Source organism: Carassius carassius, chromosome 37 (assembly GCF_963082965.1).
Source record: "Carassius carassius chromosome 37, fCarCar2.1, whole genome shotgun sequence".
Lineage (NCBI taxonomy): Eukaryota > Metazoa > Chordata > Actinopteri > Cypriniformes > Cyprinidae > Carassius > Carassius carassius.
This window is the reverse complement of record NC_081791.1, coordinates 18,284,760-18,304,447: the sequence shown is the minus strand read 5'-3', so window position 1 is coordinate 18,304,447 and position 19,688 is coordinate 18,284,760. Positions and strand designations below refer to the sequence as shown.

Below are 19,688 nucleotides of genomic sequence, written 5' to 3'. Positions count from 1 at the left end.
GAATATCCTGCAAACTACAAGGATTTAGTGAGATTTAACTAAGATAACTGTATTTGGCATTTAAAACAGGCTGAGAGAGTTCTCGCAATCTGTGTCTTTATAGACAGATGTTGATCATATGCAGCGTCGCCTCTGGCTCAGTGCTTCACTGTCAGTGTTCTACTGTGCCACAGGAATGCAACTCTTAAACACGCACAAATCAAAATCTGCCATTGATAATAGAAAACATGCGTCAACAGTGACTTCTCCAGCTAGGGTATTTTTACTGAATCCCATATTTCTTAAATGGCCGATATGTCAAAGCTGTTTATATGCATCTAACCTTCTAGTTTTCACCTGTCACTATATGTAAAATCTGCTTTAAGTTTTTTTTCTTTGGTTTTTTCCCCAAATTCCTTGAAATTAAAACAACTCCATACATGTCCAGTCTCTCTCCTCTCATTCCAATCAATCTTTGCACAATTATTTTTCCTTTGACCCTTGACTCTAATTCCTGATGTATTTCCCCAAAAATTTAAAAGTATATTTTTCTATGGTGAAAACCATTTTGTAAATGTATATCATGTTTATTAATTTATAATTGTCTGATATATTTTAATAATAATATTTAACAATATTAATACCTCATAAATATCATTCATGCAATTCATTAATTGATTTTAATTCAAGAACATATAGTTTTTGAAACTTTTGGAATCACAAAATTTCACTCATTTAATTTGGCACGTCAATACTTGTAACATCCAAATTCTGATAATTTTTTTTTCATTATTACAGCAGAAATACCTGGAAACTTATACTTTTGTCACAAAGGTTGAAAAACACTTTTTTGTTGGCTGTTTCACATTAATTTTCACTTTGACTCTCTAATTTTTGCATTCACACATTTGCTTGTATTATCTCAGAGCAGTAAACACAAGCTAAACCGGTTACGCGTTGCCTTGCTTGGAGTGTGAAATTCTGTTTGGTATCAGAACGACAACAGGATGCCCTGGCAGCTGGCTCTGCGGCTTTATGATGGATTGAGGTTTTCCTCTCGCAAATGCACATTTGACATTTGGATGGTCTGAGAATAGCCTGGTGAAAAATCTGCAAATCCCCATCCAAGTGCATTCCACAAAGCTGCAAAATAAGACAAGAAGACTACTTTGAGTGTTTGATTCGGTGTGAAGGCTTCTTGGAGGGAGGAGTAGGCGGAGGAGAGAAGGGAATGAAGGTCGAGTTGAAAGACTCATGCTTTAAAGGCCAGACAGGCCGCATTGGCTCAATCAGCTCTTTGTCTTCCGCACAGGCCTCCGTGTGTCCCATCGAGGACTGGGCCCACAAGCTGCCAAAGTTATGCTATTGTATAGCAAGAAGAGTTTATGAATTAAGCATTTGGAATGCTTCTGTTTCACTGCTGTCTTTTCCCTTGTCCGAATGCGGTTTCAATGCCCTGAGTAGCATTCAACTGGGGATTTCTTAAATGGAAAGACTGAATGGGGCTTTGCCCTGTTTTAGAGTGAGAATGTGGTTTTCTGAGTTGCAGCCTTATTAGTGAGAACTACAGAGACGAGATTACAGGCGCTGGGCAGGCTGAGCCGTCGCAATGAAGAGGGGCTGATGCTTTTTCAGTGTGCCCACAGAAGCGATTCGATTAATCACGGGTCAGTGCCAACACTTTGACGGGACTTTTTGATGTCCCGTTTCCTCTGTTACGTCACCATGGTCAGACTATTACAGCCTGGACAAAGGCAGTTAGTCAAGACCTTCTGACTCTTTTACTTTGTTTTTCATCCCTCTGTCCCTTAATGACCAAAGTTAACTCTTTTGTATTTGCGGTAATGAGAGCTGGAGTAGAGGTTGCCGTTAAGGCGGCTGTGAGTCAATGTATTGCGCAATTAGAAAAGATTGAGCTCTGGGCTGCTTTTTTTCTCGAATCCTGTCAGCAGTAAGTGCTAATTTCCAATAAACCATGTTTGCACGGCAAATACATTTGACCGGACAGTGACAGCAGGTGTCCAGATGGTGTGAAAAGCAAGTTAATTAATCTCAGTGATATTTTATCAATTGGAATAAATCTATAAAGGCATTAAGAGCAGTAAAAGGTCAGAAGAGTCTGTTCGGGATATATGTGACTGTGTATATAAGCTGCGTCACATTAAACACGACTCTGCTGGAGAACTGTGGCGAGTGGCAGCTAACTGCAAGAAAGAGCACAAATATTGACTTCCTTTCTCAATTCAGTTTGACAAACTGAAATGGGGTAAACTCACCCAGGCGAGCTTTTAAAGGTTGACATACTTTGAGGCCGTGGGCATAAGCTAATAGCATGTATTTGTTTTTGTTATTGAATGGTAGCTTTTGCAGAAGAATTGGTGCTGTCAATGCCGAAACCTTTTCTGAATGGATTTTGTAGTGTTGTACTTTTTCCAATGATTATTGACCTTTTTATGACCCAATTCATCTTTACTGTACATGTGCCTCCACCCGACAATTGTTTTTAGGGGCATGTTTGATTTTGTTGTTCACCTACGTGTTTATTCATGTCCTTTTTTAGTTTGTTTAGACTGGTCTTTCTGGGCTCCCATCCTGGCCAATCTCCTGCTCAGCTGGTTTAGATGGTCAGCCAGCTGGTCTTCTAGTTTTTTTAAACATCATGAACTTCACATTTTAACTTAAACAAGCATGATAGGAGACAAATATATTCCATAATAGTGCTGCTAATTGATGTAATTGACTATAATGATTATTTTCTGGTGCTGATATTGAGTCTAACAGTCGTCGTCTTCTTTCTAGTTTACTATCGGGCGCTGGTGAACTTCACAAACTCCTTTCAGTATGGGCCTGAACTTGATGACATCTACTCTCCTGCTTTTGTAGAGATATCATCTGCTGTTGTCGATACGGTATGTGCGTTTACTCAAGGACTGTGAGCTTAAGAAATACCATCAACAGCATTTTCACAATGATAGTTAAGGGTGTGCTCCACCTCCGTATTGGGTCATATTATTGATCACATGCCTTTCCTCTGATTTTTGTTTGTACTGTGTTAATGGTAAGGCTAAATCAGTATTTAGCTCTATAACTAGAATGTAGTACATTGACTGAAGTACTTTGTAAGGCAAGGCCAGTATGTGGTGATTAATGGTGTTTATTTTCTCCACAGCTTGAGTCTGACTACAACAGGATACCAGGACAGCAGACCGTCAATGTGGTCCTTATTAAGTAAACACCATTTTCAGTTTCAAACACTAATGGAATAGTGCAGCTTCTAATGTATAAAGATTAGAAAGTCAGTTTACTTTAGAGAATTCATTTCAAATAGTCAAGTTCTTTTTTGTATTATGAGACTTGTGATGATCACTCTGTTTACTATAAACATCTTAAACCAGCTGGTCTTCAAGCCTGGCCAAGCTGGTGTCCAAATCCTCTGTAAAGCAGCAAACAGACCAGCCTGGGATACCAACAAACCATATTAAGTTGCTTTATGTGGTTTGTTTGTTTGGACTGTTGATCTGATTAACAGTGCTCTGTATACATTTGCAGGGAAATCGGCAAACATGTGTTTGTGGAGCTGGATGTCGGCTCAGATAATAACTCTAATGAAACGCAGATCAGAGATGTCCTGTTCTCAGTGGTTAAAGAGGGAACCATTGCCTCCTACGATACCTCAGTAATAGGTTTCCAATTCAGACGGCTTGGAGAAGGTATGTTCAAGTTTTATATATATATATATATATATATATATATATATATATATATATATATATATATATATATATATATGTATATATGTATGTATGTATAGTTATAGTGTTAATAGTGAAACAATGATTCCTTGCTAAATTATGCAATGCCATTTTATAAGAATATCATATCATTGTTATATTGTAATATCAGAATCACAATATAATAGACACTATATTTGAAGCCTTATAAATAGCAGAATATTTTATGAAATGAACATAATTTATAATAATAAAATTAATAATAATTAGGGTGATTGAGTTTCCAACAAAACAACAAAAATGACCTTAGACCAGTAGTAACACCATCATGCCTTCATAACACTTTTGAACATATTTTACTCTACTGCACTGTTTTAAATGTTTATACACAACATTATCATTCAGAGATATGTATTTAACTTATATATTTATAAAAAAATATTACAGAAAGGTATTTTAAAACTTTTGTCTTGTATTTATCTTAAATGTCTTGAATAGCTTTTTGTTAATTGTATGACTTGTATGAAGATAATATATATGTATATTATTATATTGTATATGATACAATAATAATCATTTTGAGAATGTGTTAAATGTTCAAATCCAAACTTGCATTTTTATACTCTTGTATTTTTCACTTTATGGTTTATATAACGATTAATTCTGGTAGTTCTGTGTGGAACTAGTCATCATTCAAAAATGTATTATAGATAATGTTGTCTGGTTATGGTCTGGTTCATAGCTGATACTCCTCCTCGTGTGGAGCCCATCGTTGTGCCAGGTTTGTCCTCAACCAGGTCTGCTGCATGGAGACAATAGTGCATTAGAACACAGTCCAGTCTTGTTCACTTATGAGAACTGAAGGAATTCTCATCATATGTAGTAGCTGGATGCATGTGTGCACTCTGATGAAGACCGGAGTATGATGAGAAGAATAAAAGGCTTTGCATGGCTTGTCATTGATTTGAAGTGAAGCTGATTTCAGGAATGCACCTCTTGAAGTATTTTTTTCAGACAATGTAGCATGTTTGTGTTTGCAGTGTCTAGTTTTGTTTTTCATACATGTTGGAATTGAATTTTTGTTGTTCAGTCTTTCCATATTTTTTACTTTCAGATTCAGGTACCGGGTAAGAGAATTCAAGACTGAATAGAAAAGATGAACATTATACAGATTTGCACCTTGGCTTTGTTCACACTGCACATAAATCTGATTTGATTTTCAAATCTGATCTTCAGGACTGACTGTCTACGTTTGACCTGACCTTCAGACTGCATTACAAAAACAAAATAAAACAAACGTAAAAAACAACAACAACAACAACAACAACAACAGACTTTAATTGGTTTCAAGATTAATTTATTTTCTGTAATTTTCTCTTTTTTCGGGGCTATTCAGACTATAAAAACTAAAAGGATTTTAAGTTAAAAGCGGATTTTCGCTGCCTGTGTGAACAAAAGATATCCTCTTGAAATAGCAGGTCTAGCATGGCACGGCAATGATAGGCTTGCATTGAATCTTTGAAACATCATTGTACAGTTTTTCTTGGATCGCGTCATTGCATTACGTACAGTGCATCACAGAATTGTATATGTGTGTCTCTGCCACCTTAGTGATTCCTGATGCCAGAGAATGCTTGTCTGGCGAGTTCAGATGTCAGGATGGGCTGGCGTGTATCCCTCAGGATTATGTGTGTGACAAGCGGCCTGACTGCAATGACTTCAGTGATGAAATGAACTGTGGTGAGTGAGATTGCGGCCTCATTTGTCTCAGAAATGAGAGGCACTGACTAACACCAACCAAATGCACTTTGATAACATGTATAAAAATTGTACTTTATATTCTTAATATATGTTTTTCAGATATGTATTTTAATTTTATTTTATTTTATGGCATTTAATACATTTGCATAGGATCTTGTTTGTGTATATTCATGCTTTACAATGCTTGACATCATAATGGCTTTAAAATGTCAGCATGTATTTCATTTGATTTGTGTAATTGATTGACGGTCCTAATTGTATCATTTATTTTCAAAGCTGTTGTTCCTGTTCCTGTACGCCCTACTCCACCTACGCCTCCTAAAACCAGACCCCCACCCGGCCCGGGACCCTGCCGTGCAGACCAGGCCACCTGTCAGAATGGACAGTGTATCTCACGGGACTATGTTTGTGATGGCGAAACGGACTGCACTGATGGCAGCGATGAGTTCAATTGTGGTAGGACAAACGGCGGTATGCTGTAACCTCTTTATAACCAAGCACGTCATGCTGGTGATATTTGTCTTTTCTCTGCATTTATTATGCAACTATATTTGTAATTACAAAGGAACTCCGTCTCCCTGTGAACCCAATGAGTTTAAGTGTCAGAACGGCCGTTGTGCCCTGAAACTGTGGCGTTGTGATGGGGATAATGACTGTCAAGACAACTCCGATGAGATGAACTGCCGTGAGTCAGAGCTGTGCTTCCATCCACAGATGGGGAAGTTTAGTTTGTTGCCACTAGAGGCACCGAAATTACACACTTTGTCAAAACTCGATTTGCTGATAACAAATTTTGTTTCCTCATTCCTTCAGCCACTAAAGGTCCAGGGGACACATGTGCCCCGGAGCAGTTTGTGTGTTTGGCTGACCGCACATGCATTCCTGCCAGTTACCAGTGTGACGAGGAGCCGGACTGTGCCGACCGCTCTGATGAATATGGTTGTGGTAAGGGGTTACAATCCAATTAATCTTTAACAAGTAAACATTGGTTGTCATACCATTCCAAACACTATAACTCTTTTGTCTCCACTTTTCTTTCACTGTCACATTCACTTTGACTTACTAACAGACAGTAATGCTGCTTCTAAAACCAGAAAATTGTGTATTTATGGTCAGCAAAGAAATATTCATGTTTTGCCACACTCATACAGAGATCTCGTCTCTGATATATCTTGTGCTTGTAGCTTATTTAACAGGCGGCTTTGGTGTTGTTTCGGCCAGCAGTGCCTCTGGCTCTGGTTGGCTAATCTCACTGAATGAATCTGCCAAATAAAACTTGTGATGTCACAGGCTGCCAATTTCAAATCAAAGGCTTGCTGTGTGTGTGTGCTTTCTTGTGTCCATATGTCTCTTACTGTTAGCATTCATATAATACAGTTATATATGCGGATTGTAATTGTAAAATGATTATACTATATGTTTTCTCTTATTGTACCCAAGCACCTCCCGTTGTGACCGCCTCGCCGGAAGAGTCCATCACGGCAGCGCGGGGAGACACTGTGACCTTTACTTGTTCTGCCATTGGTGTACCGGTTCCCATCATCACATGGCGTCTTAATTGGGGACACATACCAGTCAATAGCAGGTAGGTTAGGATGTTAATAAGCACTGTGGAATTAACACTCTGAAAAGATCAAGATGTCCACAATCTGGATAAAAGTCCAGATTATTTTAAAGACTGAATAAATGCCAAGTAATGAATACTTGTGGTTTCATCCATTCCCATTGTATTCCCAGAGCTCTGCTTACTGAACTCTATAAATAATTAAATGAATAACTTTAGCACTAGTCTAAATGAAAACAGAGGGCAATACTTCATGTCCTCAATTAGAAACAGGTTTTCTTTTTTGGCAAAAAGTTTGTGAACGATCCCTTTCCAATCATTGAATCTCAAAGGAGTTCTTCTAAAGTTGCTTCTTTGCTATTATTATTTGTCATAATACTTTTAGGACATTATTAATATATAACCAGAGAGCCGTATTTAATTTGCTCCTCAGCATGTGCTCTCCTTCTGCATGATCATTTCTAGGCTATTGTCAGATGTGATTTTTGAAATAATTTGTATGCAGAGTTTTTGTGTTTGGTCTTTCAGTTTCAATTCGATTAGGTTTTTCTGTTTACATTTTTTCTTTTCTTTTCTTTACCATATTTTTTTTTTACATGGACTAGTAAGTATACAGATAGTGGACCCATTTGTCACAAGTTCTGCAAGGTTATTCAATTAACAAAACCCCAAATAATAACAAATAAAAACTGTGAAATAAAATATAAAAACTGTGAAATAAAATATATATAAAAAAATGAATACATAAAAACACAAATGTGTAAATAATAAATAAACTAGGACTCTTTTAAACTGCGACTCTTAGTAGAATGTGTTAATTTTATTGCAATGAATGATTATTCATTACATAAACAAATTAAGCAAACACATTATTGACCATAAATATATATTTAAAAACAGCTGGACTGAGTGCAAGGAATAAAACTGAATGCTCTCAAAACTGCCCTAATTTAAACACGATTCTATTGACAGAATCACAATGAGCAGTGAGAATGGGCGAGGAACACTCACCATCCGTGACGTGAAGGAAGGTGACCAGGGTGCATACACCTGCGAGGCCATCAATGCTAAAGGCCTTGTGTTTGCTATTCCTGACGGGGTCCTCAGTCTGTCCCAGAGACCAAACCCAGGTACTGCATCAGCTCCATGTGGTGCGGACATCTTCGGATTACTATGTTTGTTCTCGCTTGATACTTTCTTTTCCGAAGAGACTATGGATGTCATCTTTTATTTGTGAGACACAGGTTATCCTGCTGTTCTTTGACCGCATGTTGTGACGTGGTTGTCTCATGACTGTGGGGCAGTTCAAACCTGACGGTGGTGGTCTTATCATCCTTTGTCTTCCATGTCGTTCTTGTCCAGTTGTGTCATCCTCTCTGTACGTGTTAGCAGGTAACTGCCGTGATGGACACTTTAGCGTTGGTGATCGCTGCATGCCATGCTTCTGTTTTGGCATCACGAAGCATTGTCAGAGCACTGGTCGCTACCGCAGCCAAATCACACTGCGCTTCACAGAGGAAGAGGACTTTAAAGGTACTCAACTGATTCAAAATTCAGATTTTTGCATTTATGTTTATGGATTTACAGTTGGAGAATGTAGTTGTTATGGAAACTTTTGGTGTCATCTTATGTGTAACTCACTAACCCTATAAAGCCAGACATATTGATTTTTGATTTTTTTTATTTCTTTTATGAACAGTTTATTGAACCTTCAGACATTTTATATATATATATATAAAATGCAGGTTATTGGTTGAGTGTCATTCTAACTATAGCTAAGGTGGAAAAAAGCTATTTTGTTCAGATGCCTAAACTAAATTATAATTTTATAAGGCCAGCAAATAAGGTGAAATTCGGTTGACTTAACTAAATAACTAAAGTATTTTAATGAGATTTTTTAAAACTGCAACTGTTTTCAATAGCAAACCGCAAAATACAGTAGGAATTTCAATGGTTACTCTGTATTTCTGTTTTAATTGTTAGGGGCAAAACATCTAAAACGAACATTATGCAAAACAATGATGATGTGTAAACAAGTGTTTATCTAAAACCTGATACATCACATTTGCTACTCATAATTTAGCACAATTTTTCAAAGTTGTTTCAGTCCTGCAAGTGTTCATCTTGAAATATTGCTAACAATATAAAGGAAATTCTTATATTTACTTTTATTTTATTTTTTTACCAGACTGCAAAAGGCATTTAGTATGTTGTGTACTAGTTTAGTGAAGTTTAGATCGTGTTGATAATTTAGAGACCCTAATGTCGTTCCAAACCCGTAAGACCTTGGTTCATCTTCAGGAGACAAATGAAGATATTTTTGATGAAATCCGAGAGTGTATGAACGTGCATAGACAGCAACACAACTCACACGTTTAAGGCCCAGAAATGTAGTTAGAACGTGTACAGGACTGACACGAAAGAGAAGAATTTGTTGAATAAAGTTATTATTTTAGTTTTCTTTGTGCACAACAACTATTCTCGTAGCTTAATAAAATTCAAGTTGAACCACTGATATCACAGGGACTATTTTAATGATGTCCTTACTACATTTCTGGGCCTTGAACGTGGTAGTTGCATTGCTGTCTATGCAGGGTCAGAGAGCAATCCGATTTCATCAAAAATATCTTAATCTGTGTTCCGAAGATGGACAAAGGTCTTACATCTTTGGAACAACATGAGGGTAAGTCATTAATAACAGAAAGTTCCCTTTTGGGTGAACTATTCCATTAAATGAACTAATACACTGTTATTGAAAATATAAAACACTAACTTTTTCTGTTTGTCTCTGTCTATCTATTGTTTTATCCACAGGAGTCAATGTGACATTTCCTAGTCGTCCAGGCACCCAACCACTTCTCTCACCCACTCAGATGTTGATCGATCCAGAGAGTGAGGAGTTCCAGCTAGTGGACCTGTCTCGCCGTTTCCTCGATCAAGACTCCTATTGGACTCTACCTCGCCAGTTCCTGGGCAACAAGGTTTCTCTCCCCTTTACAATACTCGACTGAAAAAATAAAGATAGAAGCTCAATAAAACATTGAGTAATCCGTATCTTCCTGTTTTTGTGCAATCCCATTTCGTCTCTTCTCTCTCCGTCACTGTGAATATTCAAATGTGGTAGCTTGATTGTCTTGGAGAGCTTGGGAAGCATGTGGGAAATATGAATCGAAGCGCTTCAGTATCTCTGTATTCTGAACACAGTGTCTGTGTTGTACAGGTTGACCTGTATGGAGGTTATCTGAATTTTAAGGTGAGATACTTTCTGCCGCGAGGTGGACCAGAACCAAAGGATAAACCTGATGTTGTGCTGAGCGGCAACGGGCAGAGATTTATTTACCGTAGAGGCAACCCCACTTTACCCGACACAATCAACCAAAGACAGATCAAGTTTACAGAGGTAAGCCACATATGTGAAATTTAGTTTTATTATATATACTGAATATATACATACTACCGAATAAAGGTTTGGAGGCTTTTTATGTCTTTGAAAAAAAAAAGACTCTTCTGCTCATCAAGGCTAATACAGTAAAGCATTAATATTCTGAAATATTGTTAGTTGCAAATAACTGTTGTATTTTAAAATGTCATTTATTCCTGTGACGTTTTCAGTATCATTACTCCAGTCTTCAGGGTCACGTGGGAAATCTTTCTAATATGCTGATTTGGTGCTCAAGCAGCATTTCCTATTATTATTATTATTATTATTATTATTATTATCACAATTCAATTAAGCTTAATATTTTTAAGTTAATCTAGTTAATCATATGTCTTTAGTGTCACTTTTCAAACAAACGTTTCAGAACCATGGCATACACTTGCTCATTTAAGAAATATGGTCAAAGGAATACAGGGTTATTTAATTGTATCTAAAAATAATAAAGGAAGTAAAATCTCAAAGTTTTGTGTAGCATTGTAATGAATTTGCCGTATTGTCAGCTCTACACTGCTAAAACGGCTGTAAGACTGATATATAAAACTGTATTAATACCATATAGCAAACAATCATTGTTTAAAATGGTGATTCTCAAATGTAAGTTTTGTTTAAAGTTTTTTTGTAGCAGCATTTCTTGTTAGTGTTATGTGAGGTGGTTCACATCTCTGTTTCTGTGCCTCAGGAAAACTGGCAGCACTCCTCAGGACGAGCTGTAACTCGTGATGACCTCATGACGACCTTGGCCAATTTGGAGAGCATCCAAATTCGCACCATTTATGACAACCGCATGGCCAGTGTGGGCCTGAGTGACATCAGCATGGATACCACCACCAAAGAGTTCACCCAGCAGGGGAACCCGAAAGACGTGGAGGAGTGCAGGTTAGTGTGCCTTTAAATCAACAGATAAGATTACAGGCCTGTCAGAAAACATAAAGCTCCTCTCAAACCACCTCTCGCAGTGCTGGGAATTCATGTTCCTGTCAATAAAATCCCCTAACCCCATGTTTTTGGCTAAAACGTTCAAATACTTTATTTCTGTTTGCAATTTTGTATGTTCTGTGGACACTAAGAGTAATTAAGAGTTAGCCAAATGTTTTTTTTAGTCCAGATACTGATTTTGTTGCTGTTTTTGAGAGTTCTGTGTGCAAGTGTTAATCTTTGTAAATGGTTGATCTCACACAGATGTCCTGCTGGGTATTCAGGCCTGTCTTGTGAGTCCTGCTCCCCTGGTTTCGAGCGGGTACCTGGACCCTACCTGGGCATCTGTGCTGGCTGCAACTGCAATGGTCATGCCAGGGCCTGTGACCCTATTAGTGGACACTGCCTGGTAAGACTGTGTGTTTATGAATATGTAGGTAACTTATACACTGCATCAGTAGTTTACTGAACGCCACACACTAAGGTGTAAATGTCATGTGACAGAGTTGTCAGCATAACACAGAAGGACCTCAGTGTGACAAATGCAAGCCTGGTTACTTTGGTGACCCAAGTCAAGGACGATATGATGACTGCAAACCCTGTCCTTGCCCATACACAGAGACGTCTCGACGGTAAAGAAATAAAACCTGTGTATATAATATAATATAATATAATATAATATAATATAATGCAATTAAAATTAGTAATAGTAAATAGTAATACCACTTTTTTGAATGGAATTTTGACAAAACAACAAAATGTTGATGTGTTCAAAGGTTTTCTGATACTTGCTTCCTGGACCATGACAATCAGGCAACATGTGATGCCTGCAGAACTGGTTATACAGGGCGACGTTGTGAGAAGTAATGTTGCAGCTCATTTGCATATACTTGTTGTTTTAACACTAGATTTTGTGGTGCTGAGTGCACATATATAAGATTTATTTATTTTTTTTATATACAGATGTGCTCCAGGATATGTTGGCAACCCTCTTCAGCCCAACGGCCAATGTATTCTTGCTGAAAGCCGTGAGCATTTCTCCTTTATTTTTGTTTACAGATGTGATAGTAAATGATTTATTAGATTAATATTAGCCGCAAGATTTATTTGTTTGCCTTAAGCTATTTGTTTTCTTGGAATTTCTGCCTCATTTTACCCTGGAGGTCAAGTGAAGCTTTAGATAATGATTAACACTCAGTGCACTGCATACTGGAATGCCAGCCGTTTGTGACCAGGATGTTCAAAGCATTCCAGGTGTAATGGTCAACCATATGGTGTTCTTATCCCTGTTCAGTGACCAAGTGTGATAACAGAGGAACCATCAATCCCATCAGCAAGCCATGCTATTGCAAGGTATTACATTCCACTACAGATACTCTCTTTTTTTAATACAATTAGTAAGTTTGAGATTGGAAGGATTTTTTACAAGTTTTTGACAGAAGTCTCTTAAGATGCATTTATTTGCTCAGAAATTAATTATAATATTTTAAAATATAAGTTCAATTTAAAACAGCTATTTTCTATTATTTCTGTTATTATTGTTTTTAAAATGTAATTTATTCCTGTGATGGCAAAGCTGAATTTTCCACGTCCATTTCTCCAGTCTTCAGTGTCACATGATTCTTTGGAAATCAGTCTACTATCCTGATTTGCTGCTCAAGAAATATTATTATCAGTGTTAAAAACATAAACGTATAAAAATGTTCAAACAGTGTTTTCTTTTCTGTTGTGCAGGCCAATGTGGTTGGTGCTTTTTGCGATGAGTGTAAGAATGGCGCTTTTAATTTGGCGGCTGATAATCCTGAAGGTTGCCTGCAGTGTTTCTGTATGGGAGTGACTAAACAGTGTGCCAGTTCAACCTGGAATAGAGATCAGGTAACCACATCCTCAAATCTTGTCATTGTTTTATCTTATAGATGTTTTAATGTTTTTGAAATATATGTGTTGGTTAATCTGAAGGTTCGAGGTGGTGTCAACGGCCAGCTCTTCACACTTTCCAATGCAGCAAATACTCTGACCATCTCTGAGGGCATCACTCAGAGAGCCAGCGCAGAGGTGGTCTACCGATCCTTCACCAGTATCCCTAATGACATCTACTACTGGGTCCTGCCTCAAAATTTTAGAGGAGACAAGGTGAGAACATCCTGTACGGTACAATTCCATATATATACAATTTGGCATTTGTCAGGAATTTAGTGCATGTCAGTGTGCTGCTTTTTAAAACATGTTTTCCTGTCCTGTAAAGGTAACAGCATATGGTGGAGAACTGCAGTACACAATGCGTTATGAGACGCAAGCTCGTTCACTAGTGATTGATAACCGTCCAGATGTTGTTCTCCAAGGCAACGGCATCTTCCTGGAACATTATTCTCAGACTAAAATACTCCCTAAAGTACCAGCCACCATCACTGTGTCTTTTAGAGAGGTAAATATATGTATTTTTTATTTTATATGGATCTTTTTATTCGGTGGTCCAAAGGAATTTAATTTTAAATATAAGTTACATTTTTGGGTGCTGTATGTATACATCATATTTTAAATTATTAATTACAATAATTCCTTTGTTTATATATTTTATTTAAATTAATTAATTGGTCACCATCTTAACCATAATATGTTTATATTTCAAATACATTTTGTAATTTAAATAAATAATTATACAAATAATAATAAGATTATTATCTTACATTCTTTAAATAATAATAATATATATTTTTAATAATAATATTTTTTAAAGGCCTTGATTGCTTGATTTGCTATATGAGTTTTCATTGCCTGTGATCCCTCAGTCTGCATGGAGGCGGTCAGATGGACAGCCGTGTACTAGAGAGCACCTGCTGATGGCTTTGGCCGATATCAGCGTCTTTATGATCAGAGCCAGTTATACATACAATATGGCTGAGAGCAGGTAACTTTGCACTTTTAGTTTTGCTCTTGCATATTTATTGCACATTGACTTTTGATGGCCTTTATATATGTATTCTCTAGATTGAGTCACATTGTCCTGTTATGTTCCTGTCTGTTGCTTAACTGATTTTGTGAACAGGTTATTAGTGTTTAATCTCAATCTCTCCTGTTCAGTATCTCCAATATAGAAATGGACATTGCAGTGCCCCGCTCTACAGGAAACGAAAGGGCTCTGGAGGTGGAGGAGTGTGCTTGCCCTCAAGGATACACAGGACCTTCTTGCCAGGTATATTGCTTTACCTTTAAATCGCAACACTCTGTTTGTGTGAACATGTGTCAACCTGAGTTGATGCAAAAGCCTTCCCCTAAAGCAGAGGTTCTGCCTGTCAAGTTAATACAGCCTTTTATTTATTTTTCTTGATCTCTAAATTGAAGTTCTTAGCAACTCATGGAACATTTTAGCTCTAAAGCTCTATGTCAATTAAGAGAATGGATGCAGAGTTTCATCCATAGACACCTGTGAACCCAGCCACCTCTGACTCACCATTGTTTGCAGGACTGTGATGTTGGCTACACCCGTACACCTGGACTTTATCTTGGCACCTGTGAGAAGTGTGACTGCCACGGGCATGCCAGCGGCTGTAACTCAGAGACTGGAGATTGCCTGGTGAGTTAACCTTTCCATTGCAGTGATTATGCTGTTGCTGGATGATTTATGTAGTTTGTTTAAAGTAGGGATGTGCAAAACAACATATATTCTAAATCACCTAATTGGTCAGTTGCCTTTCTAGTTTACTAATCAGTTGTAACTGGAAGCCCTGTGTACTTAGGCTGGATTTGGGTTCATTTGACCACAGTTGGACTTGTTTCTAAGCAGGCAGACACAATTAAAGAAAGCATATCTAACAAAAAAAGTAAACCTTGTCAGTTATTGAATGACAAGTCAACTAGATGACCACTGTGGAAATAAAAGCAATAAGTATACAAAAGAAATGAACCCCCGTAAACTACTCAACATCAGTAATTAACAAGTCGGATGACTGGTAATATATAAAGAGTAAAATCAAAACCAAAAAAATTTACACAGAATATAAAATGTACATAAAACCGTTGACCTTAGTGATTATTGAGTGTTTTTAATAAAATTTTACTACTACTAGTTGATCCATAATCCAATAACTGACTAGTTGACCACTGTAAAAAAAAAAAAAAAAAAAATCAAAACTATAAGTATACAGTAAAATTAAAAATTACTGATCAGCCTGAATAATGAAATAGTCGGTTACTGGATAAATGGTTGACTATTCAACTATGATGAATAAAATTAAAGACCAAAATATGTATATGAATAAAAAAACATAAATTCCTTATTAATCAACTAGTTGGTTATTGGATCACTAGTCAAGAAGGACTGTATTACAAAAATATATAAGAAAACATACACTATCCTGACTAATTGAACCATTCCTAATCTGGAGTGATTTATGACACGTTTTCCTTGTTTTAGAATTGTCTGCATAACACAGTTGGGCGCCGTTGTGAAAATTGCCTCACTGGTTTCTATGGAAATCCAAAGACTGGTGATCCACAGGCATGTAGACCCTGTCCTTGTCTAGGACACTCCAGTAGCCAGTGAGTTTGCCTTTATCTATTAACTTTATCAAATACATTTTTTTCATATAAAGAGGCTATCCTTTAGGCATAACCGATAATTAATATTCATCCAATTGAATACTTTTCTTCTTCCGAAGCCTTTCATCTTGTTACTTGGACTCAGATGGACAGCCCACATGTGAATGTCCTGCTGGTTATACTGGGAGACACTGTGAAAGGTAAGTGTCTGTGGTCCAATGAGAGGGAAAACCTCCCATTCAGTAAAGCTGGGGTGGCCAAACTGGTGATTGGCATTCTTTTTCTACTGCCAGAAAGCATGTGTCTGGTGCTTTCCAGCATTTCTTCAACCATTTGTGATTGAATGGCATTTGTCTGGTGGTATGGGAGAAGCAAACCTTAAATCAGTGCCACCCATACCAAGTGTCTGAAGGCTTTTTTTGGAGGAGTTTATAAGTCGAAGCAGTGGGGATTAAAATATTAATGTATTGTACATTTAAAAAGGCACCTTTATCAAGCATAAAGGTTTCACTTCTCTGCTGAGAGAATAAAGTTTCCTTCTTACTGTCAGGAAGGCTGAGATGTCTTTGTGAAAGCACTGAAGTAATTAGTTGCATAATGTCACTTATTTTAATGCTTCAGTGCATCTTTGTAAAGCCTTTGCTGCATTTTGAGGAACTTCTTCTTATTTCAAACTCTTCTTCTAGACATTTGTGGGTCTCTAGTGTTGTTTATGCTTCCCATACTGAAGCATAAACAAGTTGATGACATGGATTTTGGAGCCTTGTCACTTTCTCAGAGGGCGAAAGCTTATGGTGTCTGGGATAAAAAACAAATTGCTTATATTTGAAAAAGAAATTTGGTTCCAACTTGCCGTGTCTCATCATGGCTCTCAGCATTTCCAACTGCGGAGACTTTTACCTTGAAGGATCAAAAGGTTTCCTCTCCACTACATGTGATGATGATTTCTACCTCAGCCCAGGGAAGAAGCAAGTTCTGGATACAACAGACCATGACATTGAAGAATACTTTGATAGTAGAGAAGATAGTAGCTTTTCAGGACCTGAAAGAACTACAAGATCATTGCTGTCAACAACTATACGTAGTTTAAGTCACCGTTGGACTCGTGGGCCCCTGCGTTACACACCAAGTCCTGAGGCGCGACAGCAGAGCTTCCAGCTCCTCTTGAGGATGCACATGAATCGCTTCAACCAACGCCTCAGTATGCTTGATAGCAACACATTGGACATGAAAGACAGCCTCGAGAACATAAAGAAGCAGCACAGCCACTTCAGCTCTCAACTGAATACACTAACCAGTGTTTTGTCTCCAAACAACCAGAAAGACAGAATTAATGAATTGGCCAACAAATACACAGACATTAAAACAAGACTAAGTAAACTAGAATACAAACTTGAGATACTAATTGATGGCTTCACTGCCTTAGTGCAAGAGTTAGACAAAATCAAACGTGCGCGTCATGTGCCACATCCACCACAGGATCGCAGAGAAACCACTTTGGTTGATACCACCCCGATTTCAGCCTTGACTACAGCTTGGATTACTCGCATGTCTACCAGCAAATTGCAGAAGAGAACTGTTACGCCCAAAACCCTGCCAACTCCTCATACTAGCTCCACAATTAGCTTTGCTTCTAGCCGTTCCCAGACAAATGAAAATTCAACTAAGAGGCAAGAAAAATTCTCAACTAAAAGTATCCAACCAATATCAACCAGAAGAGACATTGAAACCAATTTCACATCAAAGGCAGACAACAAATATCGTAGTAAATCTTCTAGGAGATCAACAGTTCCCAAAGGTTTTGTCAGCCGTTCCCTTACTACATCCTCTAAAAGAACTTTAACCATGGTCACCTCCAATAAAATGCAACAGAATCAACAAAAAAGAAAGGCACCAACTGAAGTTTCCCTAACTCCTCAAAAACACCACAAAAGTGGTCCAACAGTAAATGGTAAGTCTCAAAAAGCTACAAGGAAACATGACCAACTATCCCATTCACCTACAAAGCCACAAGTAAAAGAAGAACCTGCAACTAAATTTCAGATTCCTCCTCCATTGCATACAAAATTCGCAGCTAAATCTTCCAAATCATCAGGCAAACCACAAAAAGGGGTATATATTCCTTCAAAAAAATCCTCCAAATCTATGAAAAAACAAAGAAATGATTTGGAATTAAGACCATCCAAAAAAGCCACAAACACCAACAAACCTTCTCACAATTTCCAAACAAAGACAAGACATTCCAAGACTAAGTCCTCTAGGCAAAATCAACAAAAAAGAAAGGCACCAACTGAGGTTTCCCTAACTCCTCAAAAACACCACAAAAGTGGTCCAACAGTAAATGGTAAGTCTCAAAAAGCTACAAGGAAACATGACCAACTATCCCATTCACCTACAAAGCCACAAGTAAAAGAAGAACCTGCAACTAAATTTCAGATTCCTCCTCCATTGCATACAAAATTCGCAGCTAAATCTTCCAAGTCATCAAGCAAACCACAAAAAGGGGCATATATTCCTTCAAAAAAATCCTCCAAATCTATGAAAAAACAAAGAAATGATTTGGAAGAAAGACCATCCAAAAAAGCCACAAACACCAACAAACCTTCTCACAATTTCCAAACAAAGACAAGACATTCCAAGACTAAGTCCTCTAAGCAAAATCAGTTAGTTCCTTCTCATGAAGCAAGAGGTGCATCAGACTTAAGGTCCAGCCAAGCTGAGGAGTTTACCTACACAACTCCTTCTAGTAAATCAATGGACAAGAAAAGATTACACTCCCCTAAACCCAAAGTAAAAATAGATACTCCAAAAAAATCAACTCGGGGCAACACATCTAAAACCCTTAATATCTTAGACATCTTCATGAAGAGTGACAGGGACCAAAAAACATTGACAAGATCTATGCCAAATCAAGATGAGAACCTTCATATTGTTATTGGAAGGCTGGCAATTCCCATCAAAATCATTCCTGATTACTAGACATATCCAATGAACATTTGAAATGATACAGTAATTAATATATGTCTAGTATCTGTTTTTTCTTCTTTTAGTCCCATAGAAACTATAAATGTATTGAATGTTGAGGCTTGAGGTTTGACCAAACTATCATGCAGAAGTGGTATTACATGTCAATTCTTATAAACCATGCATGTTGTAAACTAGGCATGTGGTACTTTTGCCTTCCTGATGTTTTGAGTAGAATTATGGAAATAATGTAATATTATGTGCTGTGGTTGCAATCAGACATTATGTTGTACATTTATATACAATTGTATTCGTCTTTATTTATCCACACTGCCTACTCATCTTATTGTCTTGTTAAGTTTGAGAACTCAGTCAACATAGAACCTCAGTTTGGCCAAATATGACAACAATTATGTATTTTCAGCAGTATACGTTTAAAAGGTTTGTTAACGTATTAGTGTATTGTATTGTATGGTATTGTATTGTATTGTATTGTGTTAGTGTATAATGTATTAGTCTGGACTCCCTTGGATCCTCGATTTATCAGGTAAGACTTTCTGTCCAGTTCCTTAGCTTTCACAAGCTTGGGGATACAGTGGTTTTACACTCTTAGACACTTTGATTGGGTCCTTCTGGTTGTCTTTGGCTTTTTTTTTTATTTCAGTCTGTCTCTGTTCATCAAAGAGAGAAAGACTCAACATCTGCTGGATGTCGAGAGCATTAATGGCTGTAATTTATTCATTTTTTAATCCTGTAAGCATGGTATTATGCTATGGATCCTCTGTTGATCTTATAT

At 37.4% G+C, this 19,688-nt stretch overlaps 1 protein-coding gene across 1 annotated transcript in view; it reads left to right on the top strand.

Moving 5' to 3' along the window:
- The window catches only part of hspg2 (heparan sulfate proteoglycan 2), a 115,357-nt gene that overhangs the window by 51,149 nt on the left and 44,520 nt on the right, over nucleotides 1-19,688 (top strand). Inside the window, exons 4-30 of the mRNA XM_059527948.1 lie at nucleotides 2,779-2,888; nucleotides 3,149-3,207; nucleotides 3,529-3,689; nucleotides 4,453-4,491; nucleotides 5,322-5,450; nucleotides 5,748-5,927; nucleotides 6,037-6,156; nucleotides 6,285-6,416; nucleotides 6,912-7,056; nucleotides 8,008-8,165; nucleotides 8,398-8,568; nucleotides 9,850-10,016; nucleotides 10,256-10,435; nucleotides 11,154-11,350; nucleotides 11,654-11,798; nucleotides 11,894-12,021; nucleotides 12,166-12,252; nucleotides 12,353-12,417; nucleotides 12,681-12,742; nucleotides 13,124-13,264; nucleotides 13,349-13,522; nucleotides 13,635-13,814; nucleotides 14,179-14,297; nucleotides 14,471-14,582; nucleotides 14,853-14,963; nucleotides 15,804-15,928; nucleotides 16,048-16,128. Of these exons, the coding sequence (XP_059383931.1) occupies nucleotides 2,779-2,888; nucleotides 3,149-3,207; nucleotides 3,529-3,689; nucleotides 4,453-4,491; nucleotides 5,322-5,450; nucleotides 5,748-5,927; nucleotides 6,037-6,156; nucleotides 6,285-6,416; nucleotides 6,912-7,056; nucleotides 8,008-8,165; nucleotides 8,398-8,568; nucleotides 9,850-10,016; nucleotides 10,256-10,435; nucleotides 11,154-11,350; nucleotides 11,654-11,798; nucleotides 11,894-12,021; nucleotides 12,166-12,252; nucleotides 12,353-12,417; nucleotides 12,681-12,742; nucleotides 13,124-13,264; nucleotides 13,349-13,522; nucleotides 13,635-13,814; nucleotides 14,179-14,297; nucleotides 14,471-14,582; nucleotides 14,853-14,963; nucleotides 15,804-15,928; nucleotides 16,048-16,128 (3,478 nt within the window). The remainder of the gene's footprint in view (nucleotides 1-2,778; nucleotides 2,889-3,148; nucleotides 3,208-3,528; nucleotides 3,690-4,452; nucleotides 4,492-5,321; nucleotides 5,451-5,747; nucleotides 5,928-6,036; nucleotides 6,157-6,284; nucleotides 6,417-6,911; nucleotides 7,057-8,007; nucleotides 8,166-8,397; nucleotides 8,569-9,849; nucleotides 10,017-10,255; nucleotides 10,436-11,153; nucleotides 11,351-11,653; nucleotides 11,799-11,893; nucleotides 12,022-12,165; nucleotides 12,253-12,352; nucleotides 12,418-12,680; nucleotides 12,743-13,123; nucleotides 13,265-13,348; nucleotides 13,523-13,634; nucleotides 13,815-14,178; nucleotides 14,298-14,470; nucleotides 14,583-14,852; nucleotides 14,964-15,803; nucleotides 15,929-16,047; nucleotides 16,129-19,688) is intronic.